The following is a 22,517-nucleotide window of genomic DNA, read 5'->3' as shown; positions in this document are numbered from 1 at the left end:
GCCTCCTTGTGCATCTGGCTAATGTGGGTCCTGGGAAATCGAGCCTTGAACCGGGGTCCTTAGTCTTCACAGGCAAGCGCTTAACCGCTAAGCCATCTCTCCAGCCCAGCTATCTCCTTTTTTACAATCTGATCATCTTCCTCTTCTCTAAATCCAGTCACATGAATGACTCCTCCCTTGTTCCACGCTAGTGATGGGTGCACTCGTTTGTCACAGCACTTGAGGAATGTCTTTCACTTGCTGGGTTAAAGGTACCTGTAGGCAGGGTCCACACTTAGTTCTGTGCCCTCCTCAGCACTTACCTCACTTGGTGTCTGGCACTGCAATTCCCTAATGGGCATTCAGGAGGCATTTGCTTAACAAATGAAGGTCCAGAGGTGGTATGGCATGATGGGTAAGAGACTGTATGACATCAGATATCCTGGGTTTGAACAACGACGCCCCCACTTTGCCAGCTGTGTAACCCTGTGAAACCTTGCTGTGCTCAGTGTAGCCAGTCAAGGGTCAGGATAGTAACACGTAAGCCGCATGCACAAGGTGGCACATGTGTCTGGAGTTCGTTTGCAGCGGCTGGACGCCCTGGCGCACTACTGCAGGGGGGCTGCATGGGTGGGCAAAGGAAGAACTGCATGCTGGGTAGAGCTCTAGATGATTCTAGACTAGCATCATGTATGGATGTGGAGAGGTAAAAAGGTCCTTGAGTTTAAGTGACAGTATTATTTTAACTGACTTTGAAGGATAGAAGTGATAATGGGCTAACATGAATAATTAAATCAAGATGGGCCTGGGCTGAACAGATGATAATTTAAATTAAAATAATTATGGTGAGATGAAAGTGTCCATAAAGAATTGTAAAAATATGGATTAGTGATTATCTCAAAAACATGAATGTACCCATACACGTTTACAAATTCATAAATACATGAATGTGCTATATTATATTAATGTGTGTGAAACTACATCTGTATGTACAAAGTTTGTAATCTGGAATGCTCGTTTACTGTTGCCAAATGCCCTTAAATTATATATATATATATATGTGTATATACATATATATGTTTAAAACTTTATTTTTATTTATTTGAGAGAGAGAGAGAGAGAGAAAGAGGCAGAGAGAGGGAATGGACACACCAGGGCCTCCAGCCACTGCAAATGAACTTCAGATGCATGTGGGTCCTGGGGAATCGAACCAAGGTCCTTTGGTTTTGCAGGCAAATGCCTTAACCGCTAAGCCATCTCTCCAGCCCTGATTTAATATATTTTGGAGAGGGCTGTAAGCAGGGCAATAGAAAGTGGCACTATCAAGGGAGAGAAGAATAGCAGAGCCACCTGTGGAAGAAAACACTCTCCTCAGGTCTTGTGGGGAAAGGGCAGCAAAGACAGAGAGGTGAACTCACTGCCCTGTGAGACAGATCCTCGCTGTGAATCAGTTCATTTAAACACCTGCCTGTGTGATCAGCGTAGCAAGAACTAAGGGATGGAGAGGGATGAGGACTCTTGGCTAAGCATCTCCAGGGGACAGTCTGATGGTGGTGCTGGAGAGGGAGGAGCAGGGAGCAGGCATAGGCCCGAGGCATGCACACAGGTGCCCACTCTTGAAGACCCATGCCACAGCTTCCTCCCTGTCCTCAGACATTTTCAAATGAAAAAAACGGAATGGCAAATACGCTCAGGTTGCTTTCATGAATATTAGAGATATAGTTGAGGTCTTTCGCAAAGCAACATTCTCGCCTAAAAGTACATTAGGCATATTTTGAAGAACATAAGATTACCTGGAAATGGTTCTGGATTTCCTTTGAAAGCACTTGGTAGAAAAGGCTTTTTTCGGTGGGCTCCATTAAGCGATCGTGAAATACTCGGCTGGCTTCGTGAGTGAAGAGCTGTGCAACCATCTCTTTGGAATTGATAACTGTTTTGTCAGCTTGCATCATTCCTAGGAGAAGCTGTTTAGGATTCAAAATAACTGTTTCGTTTTTTGAAGCATTAACACAGTAGTATGTGAAATAAATGCTCAGGTTTTTAGGCTTTTTTTTTTTTTTTGAGGTAAGCCCACAGACTGGCCTTTTTTATTTTGATAAGAGGGAGAGAGACAGAGAGAGAGACACAGAGAGAGAACTGGCATGCCAGGGCTTCCAGCCACTGCAAATGATCTCCGGATGTGTGCACCCCCTTGTGCACATGGCGACTTTGTGCGCTTGCGTCACTTTGTGTGTCTGGCTTACATGGGACCTGGAGAGTTGAACATGAGTCAACTAGGCTTCACAGGCAGGCACCTTAACCGCTAAGCCATCTCTCCAGCAGAGGTTTTTAGGTTGATACTCCATAAGAACAGAAGCAGTTGTCCAAGATATGAAACCCCAATATCTGCAAGTGATCATCTGAGTTTTTGATTGGATGGGCAAGTTTAAATCAAGGAAAATTGACAGAGAATAATCCCAGTAAGATGGGATTTGGAACTGCTCAGCTCTCTCTCAGGGAGGTTTAGCCAGAGTTTGGCCTATGGTACCAACATGGGTGGAAGTAAGGTACTTCTTAATGTTGATGAGTTTAGGAGTATAAGTATGGATTAAAAACAAAACAAACAAAAGGGGACTGGAGAGATGACTTAGTGGTTCAGGCACTTTCTTGCCCTGGTTTGATTCCTCAGGGCCCTTGTGAAGCCAGATGCACAAAGTGGTACATGCATCTGCAGCCTGTAAGAGGCCCCGGCACACCCATTCATTCTCTCTCTCACCTCAGAAGTAAATAATAAATAAATTAAAAACAACAAAAAAAAAAAGCCAGGCGTGGTGGTGCACACCTTTAATCCCAGCACTCGGGAGGCAGAGGTTGGAGGATCACCGAGAGTTTGAGGCTACTCTGAGATTACAGAGTAAATTCCAGGTCAGCCTGAGCTAGAGTGAGACCCTACCTCAAACACCACCCCCCCCCAAAAATAAAAACAAGCCAGGTGTGTTGGTGAGTGCCTTTAATCCAAGAATTCTGGAGGCAGAGATAAGAGGATCACTGTGGGTTAAAGGCTAGCCTGAGATTGCAAAGTGAGCTCCAGATCAGCCTGGGCTAAAGTAAAATTCCTGGGCTAAAAAATAAAAAAAGGAAGAAAACCCAGAAAAGAGCAGCTTCAATAGGGTTCTCCTGTCTGACCCTCAGTCCTCATAGTAGGTATGATGGGATTACAGACACTCTCACTGCATCATACAACTTTATGTGGGATTTAGGGACCTGAGCTCAGGTACTCAGGCAGCAAGCTCTTTATGCACTGAGCCATTTTCCCAGCCCCCAGGCTTATTTTCTTCTTTTTAAATCCATCCTTTCTTCCTTCCTTCTTTCCTTCCTTCGTTCCTTCCTTCCTTCCTTCCTTCCTTCCTTCCTTCCTTCCTTCCTTCCTTCCTTCCTTCCTTCCATCCTTTCTTCCTCCCTCCTTCCCTCCATCTTCCTTCCCTTTTCATTTTTCTTTATGTATTTACAAGGAGAGAGAGAGAATAGACAAGCCAGCGTGTTTTGCCATTGCATACAAACTCCAGACACATGTGCCTTTACATGGGTACTGGGGAATTGAACTCAGGCTGTCAACAAGCAAGTGCCTTTACCACTGAGCCATCTCTCCAGCCCCTTGGTTTTCCTAACACTGTAATTTTGAAAATTATTTACCCAATGCTTATGACTCGGTCAGCACCACTGACAAAAATCCATGAAGATTCAAGTATGTTTAAGCAATATACATGTTTCTTCATAGCCATAGTCAAATCTACAAAATGAAACCTGTTGTAACCTTGTTATTTCTTGTCCTGCTGAGGATCTTAGCCAGTGTTCTAACAGCCTTAGTGGGCTCAATATTGAATTTTCTGCTAGAAATTGTTTGCATAATTCTTTTTTTGCTTTTTTTGTTTTTGAGGTAGGGTCTCTCTCTAGTCCAGGCTGACCTGGAATTCACTATGCAGTCTCAGGGTGGCCTTGAACTCACAGTGATCCTCCTACCTCTGCCTCCCGAGTGCTGGGATTAAAGGCGTGTGCCACCATGCCCAGCTATTTGCATAATTCTTTCAGTTTACTTGTGGTATAAATTGTTAATGTGAATTTCACTTTCATCCCTTCTAACAATTCACTCTTGACAGTGCTAATAGGGACGTGAATGAGAAAGGAGGCGTGGAAAGACAAACAGGAGGAAGAGGAGGAAGAAAGACAAAAGCAGAGAAACTCAATGCAGTAAATTATTTATCAACTGAATGTTAAAAATAAGATAAAGAACTTAATTCACAACAAACCTTGAACATGTCTCGAGGGTTAAACATGTAGTGGCATTTTGTTGGACTTGGTAACAAATTCTTACAGACTTGATAGTACATGGCGAGGGAACATGATGTTATCTGATCCCTACATCTCTGAACATCAGCTATGAAGTTGTGGAGGGAGAAATACATTCCCAAATGAGCCTGTAAAGAGAGGTTTTATAAATTAGGTTTGGAAACATTTAAATGTAGATTATTTCTGGCTATTATTATTTTTATTAAGAAGCAGACTTGTGTAGAACAGTGGAGGTTAAACTTCACTAGAAATGTTAGTAATCAGAATCTTTTAAGATGTGATGGTGGATTAAAGTTCATAGACACCCTGGATATTGCAAATGGGACAATTCTAAACAGTTCTTGTCCAAAGGCAGATGATGTGTGTTTTCTGGGGACGCTTGGTGCCTTGCCTCTGCACATATCCAGTGTGCTAGTGACTCTCATATCTTGCTTCCCAGTGGATGTTTCTAGAAGTGTAAAGTAACAGAATATTACCTCCATCTGGAATGATATACACATATGCGTTCTAAAAATTTCGAAATATGTTGTTGGAAAATGGCTCAGCTTGAACTCTAGTGTGACAACCCCATGGGGAATACCTGCAACCCCACTGAGGAGGGTCCCCAGCAGAATAGGGGCAGGGATGAGGGAAAAGAGGGTACCGACACATGATGTATCCATACAAAGTATGGTGTTATGTAATAATAACTAAATAAAGGACAAAAAGGAATCTAGCATGACTGCAAAAATAAATCTTAAGCAAACTTATTACGTTCTTCAAAACTAATCCTGTATTTCTTTCTTTACAATATAAACCTTAGAAATTGTTTTCCAAAATAACCCTCGATAATTCTGATCCAGGTGATCACAGTCCAACATAAAGGAAATAAAACCTACTTTATAAACAGAGTATAGATGTATGCTAACTCAGACGTGTATAGGGGATCCCTGTGTATTTCATTCTCTAATCAAATAAAAAGCCAACCTCAGAGTGTGCTTGTCAAAAAAGCAGATTTCTGAGTTTCATCCCAGACTTAGTGGATCAGGATCTCTGGGAATAAAATCCTGGGCTTTATATTTTGAACATGTATTAAGCACAGTACACTTGTATTTCCTGTGCACATGGAATTGTATTTTCAAAATTTAGAGAAGGCTGGGGAGATGGCCCAGTGGTTAAAGGTGTTTGCTTGCAAAATTTAGAGATAAACCATAAAATTAAGCCAGAAAACATAGTGGAAATAAAATCTACCACCAGAAGACAATTTCTTTCAATGTTAGGATTTTAAGTTCTCACGTGTGTTTGTAATACCATGGATTTTTTTTTTTTCAATAAAAATGAACTAGATGGGGCTGTGGTGTGCTTCAGTACAGGCGCGCTTGTCTAGCATAAAGTTTGGATTTTATCCCCAGTACAGACAAGGAAGGAAGGAAGGAAAGATGGAAGGTAGGTAAGAATGGAGGGAGGGGATTAGGCTAGATTATTACCTGAAAAATAGTACAAAAGGCACTTTGTGGAGGATGAGGTAATACCAGTATGGAAAAGTGTTTGAGTAGACGTGGACTAATATTATTTCCACTGACTGAAGAAGCAGAGGATGCAATTATAGAGACATCTTGAATATTCTGTACAAAGATATTTAAAAAGGAACAATTACTAAATGCCTCTGCAAGAAGTGAAATACATAACCAGTTCCCTGCCCCAAATAGAAGATCTGGGCAAACATATAGATTTTGCTATTTACTACAAAACAAAAGTTATAATGGCAACAGGAATCTATATAACTCATCCAAATGTAATTTCAAGGTAAATTATTTCGAATGTCATCAGGAAATAACCCATTTTTACTTAAGAGTTATTTATCTCTGGGTGGGTGTGTTTGTGCGTGTGCATATGAACACTCAGTGATGTGAAGGCCTGTTGCCTCTATGAATGAATGCCAAATGTTTGAGCCACTTTATTTATTTATTTATTTATTTTTGCATCTGGCCTATCTGTTAAGTTTTGAAGGTAGTACTTTTATTATTTTTTTACACAAAATTTTATTCTATTATTTATTTGAGAGAGGGAAAGAGGTAGAGAGAGAGAATGGGCACTCCAGGGCCTCTAGCAGCTGCAAACGAACTCCAGATGCATATCCCACCTTGTGCATCTGGCTTATGTGGGTCCTGGGGAACTGAACCTGGGTCCTTTGGCTTTGCAGGCAAACCCCTTAACTGCTAAGCCATCTCTCCAGCTCAAGATAGTACTTTTCAATGCCAATCCATTTTCCCACCCCCATAGCCCATTTTTAAAAACAGCAATCATCTGAAATTATTTGAATAAAACATAAGGGGAATGGGGACTGGAGAAATGTCTTAGCAGATACAGCATTGGCCTGCAAAGCCTAAGGACCTGGGTTTGATTCCTCAGGACCCATGTAAGCCAGATGCACAAGGGGGCACATGTGTCTGGAGTTTATATGCAGTGGCTTGAGGTCCTGGTGTGCCCATTTTCTCTCTCTCTGTCTGTTTCTCTCATAAATAAATAAATAAAATATTTAAAAAAACATAAGGGGAACATATTATGATATTTGGAATAAGACTTGAAAAGTAAAGAAAAAAAAACAAACCCAAAATCGATGTGTGGGATTGTATGAAACTAAAACCCTGTGCAGTAAAGCAGTTAACATAGAGTACAGACAACCTATGAATGGAAGAGAATATTTAAAGCCTATGTTTTTGACAAGAAGTCAAAATATATAAGGATCTCAGACATCTCAATGGCACTCCAAACCATAAACCTAATAAAAATTGAAATAGGTTGTTTTTGGGTTTGTTTGTTTGTTTGTTTTTTGGTTTTCTTGAGGTAGGGTCTCACTTGAGCTTAGGCTGATCTGGAATTCTTTGTGTATTCTTAGGATGGCCTTGAACTCATAGCAATCCTCCTACCTCTGCCTCCTGAGTGCTGGGATTAAAGGCGTGTGCCACCACACCCAGCAAAAAATGGAAATGTATTTTAACAAAAAAAAACCCATGAATAGTCAATAGGCATATGAACAAGTGAACCATACATCACTTACAAGTGAAAACCACAATGTGGTATCTTTTCACCAGCAGTTATAAAAACAATACAAGGGCTGGAGAGATGGCTCAGTGGTTAAGATGCTTGCCTGCAAAGCCTTAACAGCCTGAGTTTGATTCCTCTGTACCCACGTAAAGTCAGATGCACAAAAGTGGAACATTCATCTGGAGTGCATTCATTTGTAGTGGCTGGATGCTCTGGCATGCCCAGTCTCTCTCTCTCTCTCTCCTATCTCTCTGTGCTTGCAAATGAACAAATGAATGAATGAATATATATATTTTTTAAAAAAACAAATGCTGATGAAAGATTCTTAATAATAATAAGTACACAAAAATAAAATATTAAAATAGTTAAAAGGAGAGACAAGACTCTCATGAATGAAATTAGTATGATAAAGAGGACACTACAAGCAGATATAAATGCAATCTTGAGAATCCTTAGGGAATACTTTAAACATTTATATTAAAAAAAAGCCTAGAAAATCTAAAAGATATGGATATATTTCTACTTATATGACCTATCAAAATCAAATCAAGAGGACACAACTGAGTTCAATATCCCTTCATGATAAAATCCCAGAAGAAACTAGGAATAGAATGAACATATTCCCAACATAATAAAGGCTACATAAGACAAAACTAAATGTGTGAAAACTTAAAGTGTTTTCTCTAAAATGGTATGAGACCAGGGTATCTAGTCTTTCCACTCTTTTCTTTTCTTTTCTTTTCTTTTCTTTTCTTTTCTTTTCTTTTCTTTTCTTTTCTTTTTTTCTTTCTTTCTTTCTTTCTTTCCTTCTTTCTTTCTTTTCTTTCTTTCTTTTTTTTTATTTATTTATTTGATTATTTGAGAGTGACAGAGAGAGAAAGAGGCAGATAGAGAGTGAGAGAGAGAATGGGCGCGCCAGGGCTTCCAGCCTCTGCAAACGAACTCCAGATGCGTGCGTCCCCTTGTGCATCTGGCTAACATGGGACCTGGGGAACCGAGCCTCGAACCGGGGTCCTTAGGTTTCACAGGCAAGCGCTTAACCGCTAAGCCATCTCTCCAGCCCTTTTCTTTTTTTTTTTTTTTAGGTAGGGTATTATTCTGGCCCAGGCTGACCTGGAATTAACTATGTAGTCTCAGGGTGGCCTCGAACTCACAGCGATCCTCCTACCTCTGCCTCCCAAGTGCTGGGATTAAAGGTGTGCGCCACCACACCCGGCTTCCACTCTTTCTTAATATAGTGTTTGGAGTCTTAGGGTCTAGTAGAAAAGAGGTCAAATTATCCTTATTTGTAGATGACTTGATCTTATACATACAAAAAGCTAAAAGACTCCACCAGAAAAGTCTTAGCTTTTACAAACACTTTAAGCACAGCAGCTGGATACAAAATCAACATACAAAAATAAGTAGTCTTCCTATATGGCAATAATAAATTTGCTGAAAAATTAATCAGTAAAAAAAATCCCATTTACAGGATTAAGCATCTAGGCGTACACCTACCCCAGTGTGGAGGTTTGAATGGATGGCCCTAACTTGATCGAGGAGTTGATTAAAAGCCTGTAATTTCACTGTGGGTGAGTCCTAGGGTCCAGTCCCAAGGTGTGGGGGTGGATTTGGAATTCCAGTCTAAAGATATGCAAAGTGTTTGAGCTTTTCCTGCAGCTCCAAGTGTCCTTCCTTCCTTCCCCTTCCTTCTTTCCTTCCTTCCTCCCTTCCTTCCTCTTTCCCCTCCCCTCCCTTCCCCCTCCCCTCTCCTCTTCTTTTCTTTTTGGTGGTGGTTTTTCTTTCTGCTTGAATCTGTGAAATGGGGGAGGGGGCAACTTCTTCCATTATGAATCTCCACCTGGATCTGTAAGCTTCAAATAAATCCTTTCTTCCTCTTGTAGCTTATGCCTGGTTTGGAAGTTCATCCCAGCAACTTGAGGCTGGCTGCTACATCAAGGATGTTATATCTTTATAATGAAAACTTTAAAACATTAGGAAAAGAATACTAGAATATGCAAAGAAAAACCTCCCTTGGTCATGGGTTATATGGACAGAGTCAATATTGTGAAATTACTAATTTACCCAAAGCTATCTACAATGCAATCCCTGTTAAAATTCCAACTGGAAAAAAAAAATCCTAGAATTCATATGGAAATACCAAAACAAAAAAGTCCTTTAGCTCCCAAGAGCTGGGTTTACAGATGTTTTCCATCACACCCAGCTCCTTAGGATCTTAACTTTAACTAGTACACATGACCAGACTTGCTAAGTTTTTTCACTCAGTTACTTCAAAATCATTATAAGTATTTAATCAATTGTTCATTAATAATCTTTAATGAGAATAAAATCTTAGTATATACCATACCTTCCATGTGTTTTTTCCAGTGTCATAAATGCCACCCATATCTAATAATTGTCTGATCAATTCCAGGGGTGGCTGTGCTCCATACGTATCTGGTATTGGCATATTCATATCATCAATAAATAATACAATCTTAAGGGAGACAAAATGTTAAAATATTAGTCAATACTATTTACATATAGTCAATATTGACTATATATAAATAGTCAATATTATTACCTTTCTTTAAATTATGAGTTGAGGTTATTAATTTTGCTATATTTTAAGAAATAAACTATATGTGATAAAATATCTGTTTTTCTGTTAAGAGCAAATTAGGACTGGAGAGATGGCTTAGTAGTTAAGACACTTGCCTGCAAAGTCTAAGGTCCTAGGTTCAATTCCCCAGAACCCATATGAGCCAGATGCACAAGGTAGTTTATGTGTCTGGAGTTCGTTTGCAGAGGCTAGACGCCCATTCTATGTTCATTTTCTCTTTCTCTCTCTGCCTCTGTCACTCTCTCTCAAATATATGTATATGTGTGTGTGTGTGTATACACACACACACACACACACACACATACACATATTTAGCACATTATAGAAACAATGTGTTAAAAAAACAGAATTGCAACCACCCTTGATAGACTATAATGTCAGACATAGTAATAAGAGTTTTTGGTGGCAATAATCTGCTTATTGTAGCACTTACTAAAGAATGCTAACATTTGTGTGTGTGTGTCTGTTTGTGTATGTGTGCATGGAGATCAGAGGTCCACACTCATTCTTTGCCTTAGGTTTTTTAAAAAAAATTTATTTCTCCTTTAATCCCAGCACTTGGGAGGCAGAGGTAGGAGGATCGCCGAGAGTTTGAGGCCATCCTGAGACTACATAGTGAATTCCAGGTCAGCCTGAGCCAGAGTGAGACCCTACCTCGAAAAACCAAAAAAAAAAAAAAATTTCTTTCTTTCTTTATTTATTTGAGACAGAAACAGGGAGAGAGAGAGAGAGAGAGAGAAAGAGAGAGAGAATTGGGTGCACCAGGGCCTCTAGCCACTGCAAACAAACTCTAGACGCATGTGCCACCATGTGCATCTGGCTTATGTGGGACCTGGTGAATCAAACCAGGAGCCTTAGGCTTCGCAGGCCTGCGCCTTAACCGCTAAGCCATCTCTCCAGTCCTCCACCTCAGTTTTTGAGGCTGTGTCTGTCACTGAACCCGGAGCTCACCACTTCAGCTACCCTAGCTAGCCAGCACACCCTTGGAATCCTCTTCCTTCTCCACATTGCCATGCCTGGCTTTTATATGGGTGCTGGTGATCCAAATGCAGGTCTTCATGCTTATCTGGTTAACACTTTACTAACTGAATCATCTCCCCAGCCTTGGAATATGCCAACTTACTTATTTATCAAGGACCTGGTATTGGCAAGGTACTGTAGTAACTATTTATCTTTTTATTCCATAGGTACTCTGTTTGGAAAGAAAGCTATCATTTGCTGCCGTAACGTTGCCTGCATTGAATTCATTTTCCAGTTCAGCAGCTTCTTTTACTCTTAGTCATTATTAAAGAAGATAACCCATCATGCTGAAAATTGCATTATACTGATTTGAAAACCAAGTCTTACTGTAATTGCATCTTCTTGGGATGTTCAGGAGTGCATGTTACACGTATATTACCCTTGTTATTAGTATTTATTAAGACAAACCAATTGATTAATTGAGTCATATAAGCAGACTGTTTGTCAGGAAGTGTGTGTGTGATGGGGGATGGGAAGATGCCTTACCCTGTTGTTTTTAGGTGCCCCAAGAGTGTCTTTAGTTTTTCTAACTAACTTCTTAAGAATCAACTCCTTGGCTTTGGCGGCTGTCATATTGGTGCTCAAATTTACTGTAGAGGTTATAATTCCTTTATTGTTACTTTTAAGTGCATGTTCATCAGTTCCAACTCCTTTATGATGTCAAATATGAAAACAAAACAAATTTAGAACAGTTTAATCATTTTTTGCTTTATTCTAGGATTGTTAAATAACTTGAAAATCATGTAATTTTACTGTATTGCTTTTTTTTCTTTCTCTTTTTCTTTTTTCTTTTTTTTTTTGAGGTAGGGTCTTGGTCTAGCCCAGGCTGACCTGGAATTTGCTATGTAGTCTCAGGGTGGCCTGGAACCAGCAATACTCCTTTTACTTCTGCCTCCTGAGTGCTGGGATTTAAAGGCTTGTGCCATCATGCCCAGCTTTGTTTTCTTTTTCAAGAAATGGTTCTTAGAGAGAAATGGCAGTTTGGGATGTTGTGTGACTTTTTCTTGGTCCGCAGCATCTCTGAAGCCATGGCCACACACGGTGGCATCAGATTCAGAGGACTCTTTTCCATTGTACACACAAGACACATATGACCTAAGATCTAAAAGCAGTATGCAGCCTACTTCAAAAGCAGAGCTCATTCTCTGAATAAGGAACCCCCAGAGAACTATCTGGCATGGTGCTACAGCAATTTAAAAACAGAAATATCTAAGGCATATCTTGTGGCCTGGCTATTTTCCCTCTTCACAGTTATCTTGGGGTTGCCCAGTCTTTCTCCCTGGAGTGGTATAGCTGCTCCCCAAATCTGAATCACAATTCAAGGGTGAAGCCCTAGAAATCTCATGTTGTATGGCTTCAGCTGGGAGCTATGTAATCACAATTTTCTATTGCACTGTGGTGAGATGAAGGAAAAATAATATAGTGACAGAGTATCTTCTGTTAGGTATGGATTTCATCTGATTCTAGCAGCACAGTAGGAATTAGCTGGCTATAAGCAGGTATAATACCATTCTTCCAAAGCCACTGTCTATACCTTCTGAGTAGATCAGAGCAGTGTGAGAGGGTACTGGGCAATTTTCAAGAGTTTGTATTTTGAGTCATCTCTATCACACCTACCAGGACCCAGGAGACACTATAGAGGAAGTGGCAATTTAAACTCAAACGTTGCTCTGACTGTTATCCTGACAACCTCGTCCAGGGAGATGGCGGTAGACACTGAGGAGACTCAAAACTCATCAAAGTAGAAATTCAGAGGGTGCAGAGCACTCAACACTAAAGGAAACTTAGAAAACACCAGCCACGGCTGAGGGAACAGTGTGGAAGAGGGGGGTGGAAATACTGTAAGAGCCACAAGGTGGAAGGGTGCATCCTGAGACATTGTCCCCACCACTGAGTCTGACTGGTGCATTTATGACCCCACACCAACAACCCCATTGAGGAGGGCCCTCAGTAGAATGAGGAAGAACACAGGAGTTTATATTTTAAATTACCAATTATAATTTTCACCCTGAGTTTTCTCAGTAAGAAAATACTTGTTTATACCTGAGAGGGCCAAGTTTTGAACCTGTCTGCAATACGTACCAAGAGTTTCAGTTGCTGCTTTAGATGTTTCAGAAATCAAGATGCTGATATTCTGCCTTAGGCTATTGGAATCAATATTTTAAGGATACAAAATTAGTTTATTATCATTTCATCTTTATTAATATGAACTAATGAAAATAACAGTGTATTATTCCTTTTACTTCAATCTCCCACAAAACAAGTTTTTTTTTGGTTCATATTTTATACATAAAAATTAGTGTCACCATTGCAAACGATACTTAACAAAACATGGGCTTGTTCTTAGACAAACTTGCCAGGGTTTTGCGTATTGTCTAAGGATGGTAAACCATCATCTTTCTCATGTTTTTATCAAATACATTTTTGTTTATAGTCCAATCAGTAAGACTCATTTGTCTTTATTTTAGTCCTTTCTAAGGTGCTTGTTTTTCTTATATTTGATTGAAATTAGTTGCCTTTCTCTGTTGCTAAAATCTACTTCAGTTTAGGTACCAGATATACATATTTATTTTTAGATTCCAATTATTTAGTCAAAGAATAATTTCTTTTTTTTTTTTTAAATGTTCGTCCACAGGAGATGAAGATGAACAAATTTTTTTATTTATTTATTTGAGAGCGACAGACACAGAGAGAAAGACAGATAGAGGGAGAGAGAGAGAATGGGCGCGCCAGGGCTTCCAGCCTCTGCAAACGAACTCCAGACGCGTGCGCCCCCTTGTGCATCTGGCTAACGTGGGACCTGGGGAACCGAGCCTCGAACCGGGGTCCTTAGGCTTCACAGGCAAGCGCTTAACCGCTAAGCCATCTCTCCAGCCCTCAAAGAATAATTTCTATTGTACTAAATGTTCCAAAAATTATTTGTCTTAACTTAAAAAAGCCTTATTTGGTCTGGAGAGATGGCTTAGCAGTTAAGATGCTTGCCTGCAAAGCCTAAGGAATCATGTTTGACTCTCCAGATCCCACACCTAAGCCAGACACACAAAGGTGAGACAAGCATAAGGTTGTATGTGCCCATTAGGTGGCGCAAGCGTCTGGAGTTCAATTTCAGTGGCTGAGGCCCTGATGTGCCAATTCTTTCTCTCTCTCTCTGTCTCTTTCTTGCTCACTCTAAAAACATTTTTAAAAAAATCTTTAGAAGGCCTTATTTAAGTGCAGTAGGATTGAATTACAAAGTCATTGGTGTAAGATGTTGATGATGTTGCCCAGGGAAAAAGAGAAACAGCAATTCCTGATCTTTGTGAAGATGGACAGCTGAGTGTGGGGAAGAGGGGAGTGGAGATGTGGGTTGAGAGGAGTCAGATAGGCTTTTGGAGATGAACTGACCAAAGTACATGAAGAAAGCCAGGGGTGATTACTAAGTCTCAAGCTTGAATACCTGGGCTTCATTTATTGAGTTGATAAACCCTGGAAGGTGAGGAAGAGCAGGTTTGGATGGAAGACTAAGAGTTACATTTGGCTTGTTAAGGCTGAGATGTTTCTGAGCTATCCAAGTACATTGTGGCCTAGGCAGTTGTATGTAGATAGCCAATAATTGCGGGAAAGTTCTTATGGGCCTCTTTACATTCCATCGTCTCATTCAATTTAGACAACAGCTTCTCTAATATTTAATAAATCAAGAATTAGCTTTAGAATTTTTAGTGTGTTTTGTTTTTTTGAGGTAAGGTCTTGCTTTAGCCCAGGCTGAACTGAAATTCTCTATATAGTCTCAGGGTGGCTTTGAACTCACAGCGATCCTCATGCTTGTGCTGAGTGCTCGGGTTAACGGTGTGTGCCACCACAGCTGCTGCATGTTCTTTATTTGCATAATTTAGATTTTTTTTTTTTTTAGGTAGAGGGAGACAAAATGCAGAATGACAGACAAGATTCTTTGTAAAGAGTACTTTTGTATATTTGATACATAGCTGATTTATTCCTAGTGCAACAAAACCACTATTGTGCAAAACTTACACATGTACATTATAGATGTATGTCTTAGGACAAGGATGCTTTATGTCCCTTCTTTTCAACACAGTAGTAGAACTGCCAGCAAGAAAGTTCAGGAAAGAAATGAAAGATATATGGATAGGAAAGGAAGAATTGGGATTGTACTGCTTGCTAATAGCATGACTTAGAGAAAACACTAAAGACTTGATGTAAAACTGGGATTTGATAAATGGATTAATCAAGGTTGTAGGATATAAAACTTACAATATCAGTTAATTTTCTATATTTTAACAAAAACTATCTGAAAAAAATCTCATTTACAATACTACAAAAAACAAACTGGGCATAGTGGTGCATGCTGTCATCCCAGCACTTGGAAGCTGAGGCAAGAGGATCATGAGTTCTAGGCTAGCCTGGCATACATACTAAGACCTTATTTTAAAAAACCTAAGGTCCAGGGGTATAGTCTAGTAGTGTAGTAATAAAACGCTAGCCTTGCACTCATTAGGCCCTGGGTTCAATTCCAGCAAGAGACAAAGAAGAAATAGAGAACACCTAAGCTAGAAAGGCATAAATTTAACCAAGAGGTTAAAAAAAATCCGTATAGGGCTGTATAGGCCTAGCGGTTAAGGCGCTTGCCTGCAAGGCCTAAGGACCCATGTTTGACTCCTTAGGTCCCATGTAAGCCAGACACACAAGGTGACACAAGCATAAGGTCGCACATTGTGCACAAGGTGGCACATGCGTCTGGAGTTTGATTACAGTAGCTGGAAGCCCTGGCACACCCATTCTCTCTGTCTATCTTTCTTCTATCTCTCTCTGCTTGCAAATCAAAAAAAAAATGATGAGATGAAAATCGAAAAATATTTATGCTAGTTTTCTGGATACACAAACATCTACAATTGCTTGTCATTTAATCAATAATATTTTAATGAGGGCTGGAGAGATGGCTTAGCAGTTAAGCGCTTGCCTGTGAAGCCTAAGGACCCCGGTTTGAGGCTCGGTTCCCCAGGTTCCACGTTAGCCAGATGCACAAGGGGGCGCACGCATCTGGAGTTCGTTTGCAGAGGCTGGAAGCCCTGGTGCGCCCATTCTCTCTCTCTCCCTCTATCTGTCTTTCTCTCTGTGTCTGTCGCTCTCAAATAAATAAATAAAAAATTAAAAAAAAATTTTAATGAAAATAGATTGGAAAAATATTTTTCCTTACTGCCTCATTTAAATAATTCTGAATTTTATATAACAGATTTGCTTTTTTAAAATAAGACACACTTATATTGAGTCAAACATTGATACTAGACAAATCAAATTTAGAGTCTAATATATATTACCTTGATTTTTTAATCTCATTATGTAATAGCACCTCTCCTAAAATTGACCCGTACTTCACATCAAGTGCTCCCGGGCCCTCTAGGTTTTCAAGCAGTTGGTTAATGGTAGCAGTTTTCCCAACACCAGAGTCTCCTAAGAGGGAAATATATTAGATTATAGCCACATGCTAGAAAATCACACATGTTCAGATATGATAATGCACTAACAGCCTTTTTATTCACTTGAAATTTACATATAAAGCTTTGTTTTTGCTTTCCCCTGTTTTACATGTGAGAGTAGTTTAATCACAAATGTTTTTACTTATAGCACACTAGAAATACTATACTAAATGAAATTCCTTGAAACAAAAAATCTTTTTGAGACAAGTTCTTCTTATGTGGCCTAGGCTAGGCTTGAACTCATGATCCTCTTACCTCAGCCTCCTGAGAGCTGGAACTATAGGCATGTACCACTGTGCTCAGCTCTATTTAATTTAAAAAATTGTTTCTTATTTATTTATTTGAGAGCAACAGATAGAGAAAGAGGGGGAGAGAGATAGAGAGAGAGGGACAGAATGGGCATGCCAGGGCCTCCAGCCATTGCAAACGAACTCCAGCTGCATGCGCCCCCTTGTGCATCTGGCTTATGTGGGTCCTGGGGAATTGAGCCTCGAACCGGGGTCCTTAGGCTTCATAGGCAAGTGCTTAACCACTAAGCCAGCTCTCCAGCCCCCATTTAATTTTTTGTCAACACAATCTGAGGACCACATTTGATAATAAGCTCCTTATAGTCCACTATATAGTATAGTACAAGAGCTTTTAAAAGAGCAAATTAGAGGCAAAATATGGATTATGTGAAAATCACATTGCTTGCTTGTAGTGATAGGGGGATTTCTTAGTGGTTAAGGTGCTTGCCTGCAAAGCCTAAGGAGCCATGGTCGACTCCCCAGGACCCATGTAAGCCAGACACACAAGGTGATGCAAGCACAGCATTGCACGTGCTCACAAGGTGGCACGCACATCTGGAGTTCCATTGCAGTGGCTGAAGGCTATAAGAATATAAAAGTAGGGCTGGAGAGATGGCTTAGCGGTTAAGCACTTGCCTAAGAAGCCTAAGGACCCTGGTTCGAGGCTCAGTTCCCCAGGACCCACGTTAGCCAGATGCACAAGGGGCCGCACGCGTCTGGAGTTCATTTGCAGTGGCTGGAAGCCCTGGTGCGCCCATTCTCTCTCTCTATCTGCCTCTTTCTCTCTCTGTCACTCTCAAATAAATGATAAATAAATTAAATTAAAAAGAAAAGGATATAAAAGTAATTGACAAAAGTTTTCAGGGTTCCCAGTTCTAAAGGCTAGACCAAATGATTGTTAAACTACTTCCTAACTCTGAAATTCCCTTTCCATTGCATCTTTTAATACCTGTGAGCAGTACAGGGCAAGAATTCTTCAAGAGAAGGCTTATGAGGAAAGAGAGGCATGTAGTGTCTCTGGTAGCAGTAAAATTAATGTACTCTCCATACTCCATCATCTTCATGATATTATTACCGGCTCTCTGAAGGTCAGTCAGGAATGATGTCCCTGAGGTCAAAAAAATGTTATTTTTATTTATTTTCAAGGAGAGAGAAATAGAGAGAAGTGAGGGGAGATGGGTGTGCCAGGGTCTCCAGCTGGTACAAACAAACTGCAGATGTTTGCAATACTGCAACTGGCTTTACATGGGCACTGGGGAATCGAACCTCAGTCCTTAGGCTTTGCAGGCAAGCGCCTTAACTGCTAAGCCATCTCTCCATCCTACAACATTTGTTATTATTTTTTCAATGTTTTTTTGTTTTATGTTTATTTATTTATTTGAAAGTGACAGACAGAGAAAGAGGCAGAGAGAGAAAGAGAGGAAGAATGGGCACGCCAGGGCCTCCAGCCACTACAAACGAGCTCCAGATGTGTGTGCCCCCTTGTGCATCTGGCTAACGTGGGTCCTGGGGAATTGAGCCTCGAACCAGGGTCCTTAGGCTTCACAGGCAAGCGCTTAACTGCTAAGCCATCTCTCCAGCCCCCACAACATTTATTTTTATGCTTCAAATGAGCTAGAAAGAAATATTAACCTAATCTTTTTGGTATTCAGTACTTTTGGGGGGAAATGTGCTTATTACCTGGTAAGGTGGACATGGACAGAATTGTTACGTGTGCCTGGGTCTCTGATTCTGATCTGCAAATGTTTTTCTCCCCCACACTCTGTGCTGGTGAATGCATCGCATACAGTCCCAGGTCCTCCAGAAGCAAAGTCCTTGCCTTTCCTACCCCAGCCCTGCCAATCTCCTGCCACATAAAAGGACTTTTAGTGGGAAAGATGGAGATAGCTTTCTTGCCAATGCTGTTACTCTTTCTTTTCTTTAATTTATTTTTTGTGTTTTTGGATTTTTAAAATGAGAGTGAGAGAGAGAATTGATGTGCCAGAGTCTCCAGCCACTGCAATTGAACTCCAGATGCACGTGCCATCTTGGGCAAATGTGCAATCTTGAGTGCTTGTGGCATCTTGTGTGTCTGGCTTACAATGGGACCTGGAGAGTCAAACATGGGTCCTTAGGCTTTGCAGGCAAGCGTCTTAGCTGCTAAGTCATCTCTCTAGCTCTGTTTTCTAATTATTGGTGTAGTAATTACCTTCGTATTGCTGGAAAAACATCTGACCAGAAGCAGCTTATGGGAGGAGAGGATTTATTTCAGGCTTACAGGTTCCAGGGGAAACAACATCAAAGGTGGAAGAAACTGGCTCACTTTGCATAGATTCATATCAGAGAGACACCGAGCAGGCAGCAAACTAGAACAGCCAGAGCTCCAAACTGCTCTAAACATGCCTAGTAGGGCTGAACTACAAAATCCCAGTAACATTCCTCTTTAGCAGGGCTCCATCAGCTGGAGACTCAAGTTGCAAGCTCAACCTTAATTAAAAATAAAAATAAAAATGCACAGCCAGGCATCGTGATGCACACACCTTTAATCTCAGCACTTGGGAGACAGAGGTAGGAGGATTGCCTTGAGTTCGAGGCTACCCTGAGAGTACATAGCTAGTTCCAGGTCAGCCTGGACCAGAGTGAGACCCTACCTCGAAAAACCAAGAAAAAAAAAAAAAAAGAAAGCCTGAGTCTATGGGGCAATACATTCAAACTACCATAATTTGTTTCATTTATAATAAAGTTTAAGGATATGCATACCCTTTCTCTATTTTAGGAGTGGTCTTTGCCATTTTCTTTCAATAATCACAGCTAATTAAAATAATAAATATTACCATTACTATGACTTTCAATGCTTTACAATGAGCCTCTAAATTAAATACACTCCAAATTTCTCAGAAGTGCTAAAGTTTTTTTTTTTTTTTTTTTTTTTTTTTGAGGTAGTGTCTCACACTAGCCCAGGCTGACCTGGAATTCACTATGTAGTCTCAGGGTGGCCTTGAACTCACTGCTGTCCTCCTACCTCTGCCTCCCAAGTACTGGGATTAAAAGTGTGTGCCACCATGCCCAGCCTAAAGTGATTTAAAAAAAATTTTTTTTTTGGTTTATTTTTATTTATTTATTTGAGAGCGACAGACAGAGAAAGAGGCAGAGAGAGAGAGAGAGAGAGAGAATGGGCGCGCCAGGGCTTCCAGCCACTGCAGACGAATTCCAGACGCGTGTGCCCCCTTGTGCATCTGGCTAACGTGGGTCCTGGGGAATTAAGCCTCGAACTGGGGTCCTTAGGCTTCACAGGCAAGTGCTTAACCACTAAACCATCTCTCCAGCCCCTAAAGTGATTTTTAAAGGCATATTTTGTAAAGATGAAGCAAAACTCATCCGTACACAAACTTGGTATGGTGGTTTAAATTAGTTAACCACCATAAACTCATTTTTTTTTTTTTTTTGAGGTAGGGTCTCACTGTAGTCCAGCTGACTTGGAATTCATTATGTAGTCTCAGGCTGGCCTCAAACTCACATGCCTATGCCTTCCAAGTGCTAGGATTAAAGGCATGTGCCACCATGCCCAGCTTTTATTTATTTATTTATTTATTTATTTATTTTGAGGAAACTCATGTTTTCTGAATGCTTGGTCTCAGCTGACGGTAACTTGGGAGGTGGACTCTTGCTGAGGAAGGAGTGCCGCTGGGGGTGGACCTTGCCAGTGTTAGCTCGGCTCACTCACTTGCTGCTGCTTTCTACCTGCTGTGGCAGAGGTGATGTCCAGCCTCTGCTCTTGCCATGCTTTCCCCTGCCATTATAAAACTTTCCCTCCAGACTGTATGCCAAAATAAAAACTTCCCTCGCATATGCTGCTTTAAAAATTTATTTATTTATGAGAGAGAGTGGGGGAGGAAGAGACAGTGAATGGGTGTGCTAGGGCCTCCAGTCACTGTAAATAACTCCAGATGCATGTACTACCATGTGCATTTGGCTTATGTATGTTCTGGGGAATTGAACCTGGGTCCTTAGGCATCACAGGCATGTGAATTAACTGCTAAGCCATCTCTCCAGGCCCCCATGTGCTGCTTTGTTTGGGTGCTTTGTCACAGCAACACAAAGGTAGCCATAATACTTGGAATATATTAATCTAATATATTAATATGATAATATAATGTTGTGAATGTCTCTTCTTTGGTTTTTAATTTTTTTCATTTTTATTTATTTCTGTATGTGTGTGTGTGTATGTGAGAGAGAGAGAGAGAGAGAGAGAGAGAGAGGGAGAGAATGGGCACACCAGGGCCTCCAGCCATTGCAAATGAACTCCAGATGCATGTGCCACATTGTGCATCTGGCTTACATGAGTCCTGGGGAATCGAACCTGGGTCCTTGGGCTTTGCAGGCAAGTGCCTTAACCACTAAGCAATCTGCCAGCCCTATATCCACTTTTATAATTAGAGTACTTGCAGAATTATAGACAAGTTGTAAGTATTATTGTTATGGTTATTCTTACCTTTTTGAATTAGTGTCTGAACAGTAGGAACTAACTCTGACCAAGGCACAAAGTCACATTGTTGTATGTCCACAAAATACCCAAACACAGACCGTTCACCAGCTGGTAGGCTTATCCCTGAACCTGAAAATCATCACAAATTCAATAAGAAAGGGGTTTAATTATGGAATGTTTCATTAATGATACAAATTCTATCTGAAAGACAGGCTTATGTTTGGATTTAGTAGATGCAAGTAAGCTAACACATTAGACAATTTTTTTTTTTTTTCTGTGTAGGGTCTCACTCTAGCCCAGGATGACCTGGAATTCATTTTGTGTCTCAGGCTTGCTTCAAACTCACAGTGATCCTCCTACCTCTGCCTCCCAGGTGCTGGGATTAAAGGTGTGTGCCACCATGCCCAGTTTACTTTAGAGAGCTTTGAGACTTATTTGCAAGTCATGCTTATTTTTCCATTATAAAAATAATACATTTCTCATGGGCTGGAGAGATGGCTTAGCAGTTAAGGTGCTTGCCCGAGAAGCCTAAGGACCCATGTTTGACTCTCTAGATCCCATGTAAGCCAGACGCACAAGGTAACGCAGGTGTATAAGGTTGCATACATGCTCAGGGTGGGGCACACGTCTGGAGTTCAATTGCAGTGGATGAGACCCTGGTACACCAATTCTATCTCTGCTTCTCTCGTTCTTTCTCTCTCTCACACACATTAAAAATACATTTCTCAGTGACAAATTCTTAAAAATATAGAATAATTAAAAAGTAAAGTATTTTAGCCATAGTTTTACCATATGAAACTAACTGCAAATATTTGACTGGATAAACCATGCTTAATGTTAATATATGCCGTCTAAAATTTTTGGCTTGGTTCCTCTTTCAGTTTCTATTAGAGATATATTAAAAACCTTTTGTTATGGTTTTATTTGTTTTGAGGCAGGATCTCATGTAGCCTAGGCTGATCTCAAACATATACAGAGGAGGATATTGAAGTCCTGCCCTTCTACTGTCCAAGAGCTGGAATTACAGAAGTGTACCACCACATAAGGCCTTACTGTGATTTTAGACTTGTTAATACTTTCTTGAATTCTATTAGATTTTTTTAAAGAAGATAGTATGTTGTTAAATTTATACAGTTTCAAAGCTTTTTTTTTAAGTCTTTTGTGTTTTTGTTTCAAATATTGTAGTCTTCATTATTCCTCTTTAATCTTTTGGCTTGTATCTTACTTCACTACATAATACTGCTACTATGCCTTATTTCGCATCTGTATCACATGTAATTATTAATTTGTTCTCAATATTTCTGTGTGTTTCAGATTAATATACTGATTTACACAGCCTT

General features: G+C 40.3%; 1 protein-coding gene across 1 annotated transcript in view; it reads right to left on the bottom strand.

The window, feature by feature from the left end:
• The window catches only part of Dnah14 (dynein axonemal heavy chain 14), a 278,677-nt gene that overhangs the window by 105,499 nt on the left and 150,661 nt on the right, over positions 1 to 22,517 (bottom strand). The window contains exons 43-52 of the mRNA XM_045144175.1: positions 21,184 to 21,300; positions 17,662 to 17,820; positions 16,267 to 16,399; positions 13,708 to 13,710; positions 13,037 to 13,098; positions 11,441 to 11,604; positions 9,680 to 9,808; positions 5,772 to 5,909; positions 4,266 to 4,433; positions 1,773 to 1,943 (exon numbers count right to left, since the gene is read on the bottom strand). Coding sequence (XP_045000110.1) covers positions 1,773 to 1,943; positions 4,266 to 4,433; positions 5,772 to 5,909; positions 9,680 to 9,808; positions 11,441 to 11,604; positions 13,037 to 13,098; positions 13,708 to 13,710; positions 16,267 to 16,399; positions 17,662 to 17,820; positions 21,184 to 21,300 — 1,244 coding nt within the window. The remainder of the gene's footprint in view (positions 1 to 1,772; positions 1,944 to 4,265; positions 4,434 to 5,771; positions 5,910 to 9,679; positions 9,809 to 11,440; positions 11,605 to 13,036; positions 13,099 to 13,707; positions 13,711 to 16,266; positions 16,400 to 17,661; positions 17,821 to 21,183; positions 21,301 to 22,517) is intronic.

This window comes from Jaculus jaculus, chromosome 1 (assembly GCF_020740685.1).
Source record: "Jaculus jaculus isolate mJacJac1 chromosome 1, mJacJac1.mat.Y.cur, whole genome shotgun sequence".
In the NCBI taxonomy this organism is placed as follows: domain Eukaryota; kingdom Metazoa; phylum Chordata; class Mammalia; order Rodentia; family Dipodidae; genus Jaculus; species Jaculus jaculus.
The sequence above is the reverse complement of the archived record's forward strand: the minus strand, read 5'-3'. Positions and strand labels throughout refer to the sequence as shown.